This window comes from Camelus ferus, chromosome 9, assembly GCF_009834535.1.
Source record: "Camelus ferus isolate YT-003-E chromosome 9, BCGSAC_Cfer_1.0, whole genome shotgun sequence".
Lineage (NCBI taxonomy): Eukaryota > Metazoa > Chordata > Mammalia > Artiodactyla > Camelidae > Camelus > Camelus ferus.
Genome location: NC_045704.1, coordinates 35,991,550 through 36,004,243, shown reverse-complemented (window position 1 = coordinate 36,004,243; position 12,694 = coordinate 35,991,550). Strand labels below are relative to the sequence as shown.

The window sequence follows — 12,694 nt, the reverse complement described above, 5'->3', positions numbered from 1 at the left end:
CGTGGAACTCTAAAACCTGCAGTCTCACGTCACTTCTTCCCTCAAGCCAATACTGCCTTCATAACTAGTCAACAGTCACTCCCTTCTGGTCCTTCCTTTGTTCTGGAGGTACGATGTTATTTGAAATTCTCCACCATTTAACTCCTTACAAAATTATCTTAGTTGGCTTTTTACTGCACAACCACACATAAAATAACTTTGTATCCACCCAGCATCTGGCTATGAATTGTTCAGTGAATGTTTATTTGATGTCAATGATGTTTCATGATTCACTTAAATGATCACAACCATGACACAAGAAGCTGATTTACTTTGCTGACAACATTCCCAGGACTTCAGCTTTCTACCTACAGCATCACGCATGTGAAAAATACACAGAACTTTGCTTTTAAGATTAGTCTCAAAAATAATACTTGAAGGAAGGATTAAAGTCCAAAAGCTTACAAAAAGCATGACATTTGAGCAGGTGAGACTACTGCAGAATTGCCAACCTGGAAGGTACTTAACGCCACTAACTTTGAATCGGGGGTAATTTGATGGCGTACAACACAAGCCAGTACTGTTTAAATCAGGAAATGGGGGCAAACACAAGTATAAACTTAGTAAATAAAAAGTTTCATGGCCTTACCTTATTATTCTGCATCAGTACAAACAGTCCTATTATAAAAATGAAGCAAAACATTCAGGTTACTCAAAAATTAGCAATTCAACCGATGGTTGACCAGTGACGACAGACACAGAGTCAACTGCTAAGATGACAGGAGTTTCTGCCTGGGTCGTTCATAGTAAAACTTTATTGAACAGAAAACCCAGCAAAGGCTTTCACCTCTGCAAAGTTCCCCTTGGTTTAAAGTAAAGCACTGCATTTTAAAAAGCAATTATACATAAGTCTTTCCTAGAAAAGTCCTGCTAAAACATGTCTAGCAATTTCATTGATTATATAAAGTAGTACACTTAGTGTAATTTAAACATTCCAACAGGAATCAAATCGTACCAGCAGAACCATTTCTGCATCTATGACATCTATGTACAAACACGCATGCAGACACACAAATCTGGAAAAGTTCCTCAGGCATAAACATGCGACATTAATGTCTTCTACTTACAATGTCTATTAAACTACAACAGTATATATTAAAGCTCTTCAGAATAAAGACATGAGAAGCCTTAGGCATTTTTTGTTCATCAATTTGTATCATGGCTTCACGTCTTACTTTCTGCTTTTGCTTCATCACAAAAGCATTATCATCCTCTTTGTTGATTCTTTTGCTAATTCTGTGTCATTGCCATGTCCAGGTAAGGAAATCTAGCTGGAGTCAGATGATCCAGTCCATGCCTGTCAAAGCATCCAGAAGCCAGAGAGCAAACACCATCAGTTTGCTATGGCTGGGGGGCCTTCTGGTAGAAGAGAGGCAAAGAAAGTCTTAAAGACGAGCCAGGCTGTGCTCATAAATGAAGGGCTGGTCTGCTCGTCATCCAGGACGTCCCTGTCTGGAGGAAGGTGGTTAGGGTCATCAGTTTCAGGATCAGGGCCTTCCTATAAGTAATGAAACACAACAAGAAAACAATTAGGACCTTGACAAGCACCAAACAACGTTAGGAAAGGGCAGAGTGAGTCCCTGGCCCCATGCCCCCTACACCAAGCCAGGCAGGCAGGACCCCAGGGAATGATGTCCTGGACCGGATGGAGCCCTTCCCAGGCCTCCAGAGCACAGCCGTGCTGGAGACGGCCTCACAGTTCTCACTATTCCTGGCAGCAAGGATCAGAACAAATGAAGTAACCAGATCTTCAACTACTATTAAACTAGTAATTGAGTGAGCCACTTCATTAAGTGTGGATATTTTTCTAATTTTGGCAGTGTTCCAGTTAAAAAACTAAAAATGGAAGCCCATGGTTCTAAAAATAGACACCAGGGTGACACTTTATATTAAAAAGAGTATCCTTTAGGATTGTGCATTAAAGTGCCTCATAAAAATTCTTTTTCTGTGTTATTTTCCAGGAAATTTATTTCTGTAAGTGAGACAGGCTTATGTTCCTAATCCTTAATTAGAATAACTATCCATTCGCAGTTTCCATGGTATAGCACACTGTTACAGAGCATGAACACTGAAAATAGTGAGTTTAAAAAAACCATTATTTATATATGCCAAAATGCAAATTGCCACACGACAAAAATACCTGATAGATTTTATCTTACAATGGTTTAAAATAGCTACTTGCTCTAAGAATATATTTTGAAAAAAATCTTGAGATATTTAGGTTAATATTTAGCCTAATGGTAAACCATGAGGCTGGACATCTAAAGATTAAGGATTTGGGGGCCAGGCACTTCACGCCAAGCTCACTGGGCTCCATCGGAAGCCCCATACCTGTAGGTTATTGTTGGGGTCCTGATTTACAGCTTCACGGAGGGGGCCATCATTCGGGAAGTTCTGAACTGGCCTCTGTCGAAAGGGAAACCACCCAATGTGATGCCTTCAAAGGAAGCACATGAAGTCCATCTTAGCGAACGTCAGAGTGAGATTTGTTCAAGAACTGAAGGGTTCCCCCCGCTTGCTCCCCTCCTCTAATGAGAGCAGCACCTGATGAGAAGCTGGCAGTCAGGCCCACGTGCAGAGACATTCCACCCCGCCGGCTCCTAGACCTTCTCACTGGCCTGTAACGTTCCTGACGTTCACTGTGGAAACTACGTTTTATTCAGTATCATGTGCCCAGCAACATGAACGGCTCCTGGCACATAGTATGTGCTCAGTAAATACTTGCTCATCTAAACCAAACCTTACACTTAAAAATCTGAGCAGAGAAAGGAAGGGGAAACACACACACACAGCTGTGAGAATATATGTAATAATATATTAATAAGACCTAAATGTGGTCACCTAAATATATGATTCTAGAGGCTACGGAATTTAAAGAACTAGAAGTTTTATCTGGAAAATCCATTTGAATCCAAGTATTGAAGCAAATATGACAAAATATTTTATCAACAATGATTAATACTGGATATGAGTATTTAATGTATTATTCTAAATATTTCTTTTCCAAGATTTTTAAAAACTAAAATAAAAATCCGTTTTTCCTATAGAGGAAAAATTTCTTCTGTCAGTTTTCAGCACAAACAAGGACATACGACTCTAGGCCAGGGTTCCTCAACTCCGGCACCACTGACGTATCGGCTGGAGATTTACTGGTGGGCTGTCCTGCGCACTGGAGGAGGTTTAGCAGCAACTCTGGCCTCTACCAACTAGATGCCAGTAAAACCACCTCCCTAGTTTTGACAGTCAAAAATGTCTCCAAACACTGCCAAATGTCTTGGGAGTGGTGGAGGGAGATGAAAAGTCTTCTGGGTTGAGAATCACTGCTCTAAGCCGTGGATAAAGCCAAATGCCAGATCTGTGATGGTTCCCTGTCCCTTTAGGACTATGCTACAGGAGCGCCTGACCTTTATCCTGGAAGGCAGCTGTAGCCTGAGAAAGGTAAGTATGTTCTTATTCAATACAAATACAATTTCCCTTTCCATGCCTCAGTATAGCTGTTTTATTGTGGTTCACGAGCCTGGCAAATACCTTATCTAGAGAAAAAGAAGAGAACGTTGCTCCTGTATTAACACAGGATTAATCACGTTCTTGGCAAAGTCATAACTAAGCCATCAATCCCTTGTATTAAAAATGCTAGCATAAACTAAAAAACACATCTCCTTACATAATGGCTGAGACGGCTCAAAAAAGAAAAATCTGTACTTGGTCTGTGTCACCATATAGCGTAATTTGTAGAAAAGGGGAAAAAAAGGAAGACAAAATCATCTGCTTACAGGTACATGACAACGGTGGCCCCCATGACCATGAGGAATCTGCTCAGGGAAGAGTAGAAGTAGAGGATACTGAGAAAAACGGAAAACGTAGCTGCCGAATAGGTCCAATCCAACCAATCTCGATTTATCTCATCATCTTCTTCCACAATAGGGCCACCTTGTGCATTCATCCGCAAATTCTGATTGGCCCCAGGATTAACCACGACTTGAGGAGCAGCATTCTGATTGGCTGGCTGGTTTTCAGCTGGAAACTGGTTGTGGATAGGGGCTGGAGCAGGCGCAGAGACCACAGGTATCTCTTGTGCACTTGGTGAGGGGACAAAAGCCCCGGATGCAGCAGTGGCCGCTAAGCTAAAATAAAAACGACAGAGACAGATGCTATTGAGAACAAAGCACCATGAAGACTATAGTTCTCATAACCTCATTTATGCAGGGGTCTTCTACTATTAAGAATTGTAAGTAGGTACATACAAACTTGATTCTTCTTTAACTTAGTGAGGAACTTCCTTACTAATAGTCATATCTGCAAATGCCTTTTCTGCTCCTAAGAGAAGCCACCTGGTAAATTTCATCTGGAATTAAACATCAAGGCCACCCATAAAAGTATGGTGCAGTAGCAAATTAAAATTTTCACAAGGGGGAGGGCATAGCTCAGCAGTAGAGTGCATGCTTAGCATCCATGAGGTCCTGGGTTCTATCCCCAGTAACTCCACAAAAATAAAATAAAAAATTTGACAAAACTTTAAAGATATCACAAATTGAAAAGGAAATAGCATATTCTAAATAAAGTCATCAAACTATGTATCGGACTTAAGCACCCTCGCATCAGTACAAATTAGTAGTTATCATTTACGCCCTGCTCCACCTACAGAACCAGCCAGAACAGGGCTCGCAGAAACGGATGAAAATACACTCATCCCTCCATTGCTAACTTTGCAGGTAACAGGGATGTGAGTTCCCGCAGTTCCCAGGAGCCCTGGCCACACCCTGCGTGGAGGGGAAAGACTCACTACTGCATGTAGTACTGCCGTGCATAGATCTGCTGGAACCAGGAGAGCTGCAGCCACCCATAGGTTGTGTAGCCTGAGAAACCAGGCCCGAGGCCCTGGAACGCCGCCGGCTGGCCAGCTTCAGGCCTATGAAAAGATTTTTTTAAATATTCATTTTGACTTGGTTTAGTATGAATAAATGAAAACTAAGTTTAAATTACAATCAAGAATTCGAAACAAAGAGACAGAAACCTGGGCTTTACGACAGTTAGATGCAGATTACTGTGTGATGCACCTGTGTAATACGAGCACAGAAAGTCCTGACGGACAGAGCCCTCCTACCATGGTCTGGATCCCATGGGAAAACAAGGGCCCTTGCCAGGCACTGGATTCTCATCATGTCATCACCATGATGTACAAACAAGCCTTTTCAGGCTAAGTGGATTCCTACCTTTATTTCTGACCGAGTCTTACTGAGGTTTAAACCTACTGCTCATCCTTTAAGGAGCAGCTCTGAGAAGTCACATCTTTCCCAAAGCCTTTTCTTCAGGAAATTCAGCCTCCTCCCAATACCCATTTCTCCCTCACCACTAGGTCTGAACTATACAGGGGCAGAGGTATGTGTGGCATCACCCACGCAGGCTTACCGACCGCCTGTGCCCTAGACAGGCTGCCAGCTGTTACCTCACTGGATCCCCAACAACCTTGTAGGGAGGGAGCTCTCCACCTTCACCATTTTACAGAGGAGAGCCCGAGGGCAGCTCAGGGAAGGCAAGGTGACTGAAGCTAGTAAGTATCAGGGCTGGATTTGAGACCTGTTAGTTTGACACCAAACTCATACTTTTATTATTCAACAGAGCCTAGGGCAGGGTGTGTCAGAGTCATCTTTGGCTTTGTGAGCCCAACACAGTGAATTGCTTTGGCATCAATTCACAAAATTGAAACTGACAGAACTGCAGAAGGATCAGGAGTTGGGTATGCGGGCATCTCTGCTGGTCAGCTCATGTCCTTAACCCAAGTTATATGCACTGGCTGTTCAATAAATATTTGCTGGAGGAAATCAATAAAATTTTACTATGGTGAAATTCACATAGTCAGATATGGGCCTCGATTCTCAAATTGTACAGCCAGAAAAAGGGAAGCAGTTTTAAGCGTTTCTATCCAATAATGAATTCAATTATCCAATTTATATGCTGATAGTCTCTTAACTAAATTCCATACCCATAGTATTTCTAAAATTGTGTTCTAATACAAGTAGATCTTGGATGATTCTGGTTTTGATCATTTAGAAAAGATACAGTGCATGTTAACGAGAGAATATAAAGTGCTTTTGTTAGCTCTGATGATGACGACACTGCAGACATGCAAGATAAATAAAGGTTTTTAGAGTTATATCCTGAATGAAGTACATAGGCGTGAACTGACATAACATCTGGGAATTTCTTTTAAATATTTCAGAGAAAAAAAGGGAAGCAGGAATAAATGAAACAAGTATGGCAAAACACTGTTCATTATATGGAGATTCATTATACAGTTCCCTCTAATTTCATGTATATTTGAAATATCCATTAAGAAAAAAATCAACTCTTCATTCCTCAAACACCTAACTTATCAACAGTCAAGTATTAAGAACAACTAGGAAAAGGAGGGTAGGGGAATTGGGGAATAACAGTTTCAACTCGTAGTTAATGAATTATTTTTTCCCATGGGATTTTCATAGTCAGGTGTTCCAAAAGCTATGAAATCCAAATATCCCAGCATTTAGTCACTTCTGGCTTTTGCTCTAAAGAAAAGCTCTAATTGTTCTAAAGCGATGACCTTTCCTCCTAGCACCACCAACACAGTTCTTGGCAGAGCATTTCTTAAACAATCCCTTCACCTTTGTCACCCACTGTTACAACAAAGCACAAAGCCACTCAGCAAAGCAGCTGCACAACATTTACAACAGCTGTTTTCCTGCAGTGGCACTAATTCCCCATCATGAGGTCAGCACAATGTGAAGCATACCCACGTAGGAGGAGAAATGCCCACATTTTCAATACGTGCATCGCCCCTTTTTAGATGTTCCTAAAAGGCTATGAATTAAGAAAAGTTAAATATGTGAGATCTTTAAAGTGAAACCCTTATAAAGCAAAATTTTATACATTTTAAATTTCCATGACTATGCAGTATAAACACATCTAATTCTTAAGTTGATACAAATGATGCAAATTCATGTTGTCTAAACCTGGTTCTTTATTATAACACTCACCTTGAGACGTTCTCCCATCCAGAGGGAGAAGGGTTCCGAAGAACCTCCCTTTGCCTTAAACTGTCACTTGAGGAATCCCCAGGATACTGTCCCTGATTAAGACCAGCGGGCTGCTCTGTGGATTCAGCAACCTAAATAAGTGTAACATGAACATGAGAACAAAGGGCCTGATGCAACTGTCTGAAATCAAGCTACATGGATTCTTTTGCTGTGAATGGCTTATGTCCCCCCAGCCCGACCTTCGAACTTGATAAAATAAAATAGATGCAATGTTGTGTAAAAAATTTTCTGAAATTTGTTCAACCCAGTATCAATATAGGGATACTAAAAATATTCGTATTTTCTCCTAGAGTAGCTCTACTGTAGTTTCACAAAAATCTTTCAATGAAGTCATCATTGATGAGAAAGCTTCCTGTATATGCTCTCTACATTTTATTATGTTTAATTTACTAAATCAAGAAATTCAATTTGACCAGTAAGATTTATAAATACAACCCAGCCAGCAACCTAAAGGACTTGGGCTGTGTTCTTAGGCTATGTTCAAATGTTTCAAAATGTACAACTATAATACAAATTTAGAGTCTATCACCACATTAGAATATTAATACTGTATATATGAATCAATATTATAAAATGAAAAATGAAGGATTCTGACCATCTAACATAAGCAAGTCTTCAGCGATCACTTGATAAAGACTGTGGCCTTTTCCTATCTAAATAATCACAACGAAAATTTCCAAAGGAAATGATATTAACTTTTCCACTCTTTATAAAAGGTTAATGGTTCCTTAGATGAAATTTATTATGTTCTAAATTCACAAGTGCCTTGCTAGTTCAGTAATCTGGATACACAGCTACTATAGGTCAAATCAAGTCCCAGAAAATAGTGTCATGCAGAACTCCACTTTTCCACTACAACACTGATGAAATAGTCTACTAATCTTATAGTAAACTGTCACTTGTATTGGTAAGTTTTTTATTCTTGACTCTCACTGGGAATATTTATAATATAAAATATAAAATTTATAATATATGTGATAAAAAAAACTCTCTTAAGAGTTTTATCCAACATCCTTGATTTTGACCTTCAGAGTGTGAAGTACACAAATTGCTATAATCATGAAAAAGCAGAGATACCTTTGTGTCAGTTTCTGTCATTTTTGAAGGACTCTTCACACTGCACACCAGATGCAAAACATGCCGTTTTTCCTGCTAAAAGTAATAAGGAGGTACTTTAGGACCTGAATTCAACCTGGTTAGTGATTAAAAACATTCAAAAGTTAATATGTTAAGTGATGTACCTTTGGAAGCAAGTCCCTGAGACACTGGTGATCCAACAACAGCTTCCCAGAGTAAATTAACCTCTGGTCCTCTGGACGCTTATCATGGAAAGAAAGAGGAGCACAGGTCAGCATTTAGCCCTGACAAATTCCCAAACACAGAAGAAACTGTTTTTTGTTTTGCTGAAGTATAGTCAGTTATAATGTGTCAATTTCAGTCACACATATACATACATACATACATTGGTTTTCATATTCTTTTTCATTACAGGTAACTACAAGATATTGAATATAGTTTCCTGCACTATACAGAAATTTTTTAAAAATCTATTTTATACATAGTAGTTATAGAAGAAACTTTTATACAAGTACTTTATTTTTTTGTTGTTGTTGTTATTTTTTCAATTTAATTTTATCTGGGGGGATGTAATTAGGTTTATTTATTTGAAGTTTTTTAATGGAAATACTGGGGATTGAATCCAGGACCTCATGTGTGCTAAGCACATAATATACCACTGAGCTATACCCTCCCCCCATACAAGTACTTTAAATGTGTTTCTTCCCCAGTATCATAGGAAAACATTCTTTCAAAGGCCCCATATACAAAACCTTTATTTAGAAAGTATTTAACTCTGATCTCTAACATGCAAATAAATTTAAGGTTCAAATTATCTCCAGTCCACAAAACCTATGGCAACCTACTTGACTTCTTAACTCCCAAGGAAATTGCTTCCTGCCACTAAAAACACAAATTTTATTTGGGGCTCCTAAAGCAACTAACTTCAAAATCTTGTTCCATTTCAGAGAAAACTCAAAGTTTCAAGGTCAGCCTTCATTAAAACCACCTAGCATTGTCTCAAGATAACATGAAGCAATTCTAAACTTAAGCCCTCAAAGAGCCTTTTCCCAACATTACAAATACAGCTATAGAGGAGATGGTGAGATTTACTACTCCTAAATTAAGGGGGGAAAGCCTAAAATTGACTTGTCCAAGGTTGCCTGCTGCTAAAGAGAGTACCCTCTTCTACATTCCAGTGATTTTAAAATCACAGTGGTGCTACACACTTTTACACAAATCTCACTTTTAAAATCCATTTTTAATTCATCTAAAAACTGAACTGAAAAATAATGGCTTCAAATGATATATACCAAAATCAGTACACTGGAGCTCACCACCAACTTGTCAACCTGCTCTTGCCAGAATAACCAATTATGGAAAATTTGGAATAAAGCTGCTCCTGCAAGGTAGCCTGAGCATATAAAGCAAACTGTTAAAAGCTAACAAAACAGCATATATTTATCTGCATAAATCAGGATTTTTTGACACTGCAGCTATAACAAACTAAAATATATTATTGGATGCCGTGTTCATTATTGTTCTGATTGACTTTATAGGTAAATGCTATACACGTGGATTTGTAAAATGTTGTCATATAGGTGGGGTCCTGCATTATATTAAAGAGGTCCACACTAGAAAGGGTTTGAAAATCACAGGTGCTTGGGATTTGAGGCCTGTTAAAGGCCTGAACTGACATTGTCTTTACCAAAAAGGCTGATTTGGAAAAAAAAAAAATTAAGCAAACAACTATTATAAAGTAAGGCTTCTCACATTAGAAAGCAAGTGAGGGGAAAAGGTATAGCATGCACGAGGTCCTGGGTTCAAACCCCAGCACCTCCTCTAAAAATAAGTAAGTAAACCCACATTAACCCCCCACCTAAATAAATAAAATAAAAAAAAAAAAGCAAATGAGTGTGCTTCAGCCATAATTTTTAAACACAAATTTACACACCTGTGAGAACTTTTATTTACAACTTTGGATCTTTAGACTTAACAGGAGTGATGTTCCTCACCCAAGGAAGCCCTAAAGGAAAGTTCTCCTCCAAAACACTGCCTTTTACCAAATGGTGCAATTAGAGGCCACACATGTTTCCCCAATTTGTGCACCTAACAGTTGTCCTCACAGCAGCATAGCCACCTGGTTTCTTGGAAGCAGCCATGGTGAAATTGCAAACAGTGTCCAGGTGAATGCGAAAGGAATGGGAGCTTCTTAAATAAACAGGCAAATTTCAAAAGAGCAACTCAGAAGGGAAACTCATGTCTATATTCTTGCCAATATGGAATAAAAACAACCTGACCCATGAGCTACGACCATGGCGACTCTTCAAATAAGAAGGAACAATTTCACAATCTTGTCCTGCCCTGCTGCCCTCTCCTGTTTGACGGAGAAGTACATTTGCGAGCAGTTAAAAAAAAAAAAAAAAAAAAAAACAAACAAAAAAACCCACTGGTGACACTTACATAATATTAGAATAGAAAGTAAATACAGGAAGGTCCAGCTCACAGCCTCCATCACGTGGTAGAACGGGAGGGCGGAGCTAGGGGTGATGCTGACAGATGCGTCAACCAAAACAAAGCCAGGAAGTCTCCGTATTTGAGAGACCAAATTCTTAAAACCCAGACTCCAGAAGATTCTATTTCCCTTCCAAATCACTCTTTACCAGAAAGGGTACTAGGCTCATTGGTCCCTGGGACTAAGCAGATATGGTAGAGTCCAGCACCCAGGGAGGGGCTCAGGGCGGAAGGTGGACAGGGAGGGTAAGAGCCACGTCTTGCTCCTGGGTGTGGGACCTTAAAGTACACACTGTCTTGGCGCTCTCCATGTTTCTCTAGCCACTGGCCCGGAGATTGGCACTTGCCCTCCCCTCTCCGCAGTGAGAAACTACATTCAGAAAACTCATTTCACGGCATTTATGTTTTCTTATTTCCATCCACTGGATGCAATCCTGATGAGGAGCACCAAGTCACCCTGACGTTTGGGGGAAATTAAGGTTTGGAAGGTGAAATGACTCATCCAAGGTCAAACTGCTGTTTCAAAGGCTTGGCTAAGGCTGGCAGACAGATCCAGGGGACGGCGAAGGGGTCTGGAGAAGTATTGCAGGAGTGTGACAGCTGTGAGGGTTTGGGGACATTAGGAAGCCAGGTGACAGGAGATAGCAACCCGTCAGAAAGGCGGGGCGATGGTGGCCCAGGAGGAGGAAGTGACAGCCACCGGGCCAGAGCAGGGGGGCCCTAGGGCGGTAGGGCAGGAAGCGAGGGAGACCACAGGACTGAGAGAAGGGACCTAGGGAGCACCGGCCGCCGGCGAAGAGAGAGGCTATATGGAAAGGGGAGGCGGAAGTGGCATTCCTAGGGGAACGCGAGGAGGGATGCGAGGATGACAGCCAAGGCTAAGGCTGGGGCTGGCAGTGGGAGTCGGGGGCCACTCTCACCGGGCGCTCGGGGTAGACACGGCTCAAATGGGCCTTGAGGCAGCCCACGCTCCAGCTGCGGTCGCCGCTCAGCTCCAAGTCGCGGTGGCGCTGGTTGGGGCTCTTCACCAGGAGCGTGACGGGCTCGGGCTCGGGCTCCATGTCGGCGGCGCCGTGGGCTCTGCTGCGCTCTCAGATGCCAGGCAGGCGGCAGCCGCCGCAACCACCGCAACAACCGTTCGCGTCCCTGGGGCGCGCGCCCCCGCCTGGGTCACTTTTTATAGGCAACCCGCGCCCGGGCTCTGCAGACAGAACTCTCTGTGGCTGCCGCCCATTGGTTGAGATGGACGCCCCTGCCCTAACGTGGCCCAATCGGCGCCCGGCTCCGTGGGCGGAAGGGCGGGCTGAGCACGTGGACGCGGGCTGATGCAACCCGCTGCCGTGGCGTCACCCCGAGTCGCAGCTTCGGCCTCGCAGTCCGGGTTCGGCCGCCATGCTGGGTGCGTGTGGCCCGCGCGGGTCGCCTAGGCCGTGAGGACGGTGGCTTGCTCCGTGGCCTGGGTTGCTCAAGGCGCTTTCGGGAGGGCCGACCCGGCTGACTCCCGATTTGGCAACCTTTACAAATTGTTTCCTCACAAAGCAGCATCCCCCGCCCTTTTGACCCCAGCCCCACTTCTTCCCTTTACCCCGGGTGGCCCGGGACGTCAGGCCCCCCAGGGGAGACTTCCCCACCCGCACCCCAGCCTCAGTTCAGAGAACTGGGCGGACTCGGCTTGCTAGCTCACCCGGAAGGGCGCCCACAACGTGCCTTAAGATGGGTGAGGAAGACACAGGGCTGTTCTTGGGGCTCAGGATACAGGCGTCAGGGCCGCTGTTGCCATTCATCTATGGTATCAGGCTTGAACGTTACACCTCCACGTGTGGGACGTCACCCTAATGAGTGGCAAGCAGGCCGCAGTCCAGCTGGGAGACGCTTGAAAAGGGCCTCACTTTTTAGGATGCTAACAAGGTGCTTCCTTTAAATTGGGGCTGAGATAAGGAAGGCAGGGTCCTCAGGTTCCTAAAATGTGATCACAAAGTCTTCTCTGATATAGACATTCCCTCCGTTTGTAG

The 12,694-nt window shown here is 42.5% G+C and overlaps 1 protein-coding gene across 2 annotated transcripts; it reads right to left on the bottom strand.

The window, feature by feature from the left end:
• Positions 1-216: 216 nt before the first annotated feature.
• Positions 217-12,107, bottom strand: HERPUD1 (homocysteine inducible ER protein with ubiquitin like domain 1). Of its 2 annotated transcripts, none has more exons than XM_032486365.1 (8): positions 11,603-12,107; positions 8,354-8,431; positions 8,190-8,264; positions 7,053-7,183; positions 4,823-4,948; positions 3,813-4,163; positions 2,371-2,476; positions 217-1,537 (listed from the first exon to the last, which is right to left on the bottom strand). In XM_032486365.1, the coding sequence occupies exons 1-8, from the start codon at positions 11,741-11,743 to the stop codon at positions 1,373-1,375; spliced, it is 1,173 nt and encodes a 390-aa protein (XP_032342256.1). In that variant the 5' UTR covers positions 11,744-12,107; the 3' UTR covers positions 217-1,372. The 2 variants fall into 2 exon arrangements, with proteins under 2 accessions (XP_032342256.1, XP_032342257.1); XM_032486366.1 differs by having other exon boundaries at positions 8,190-8,261; positions 11,603-11,853.
• Positions 12,108-12,694: the final 587 nt, after the last annotated feature.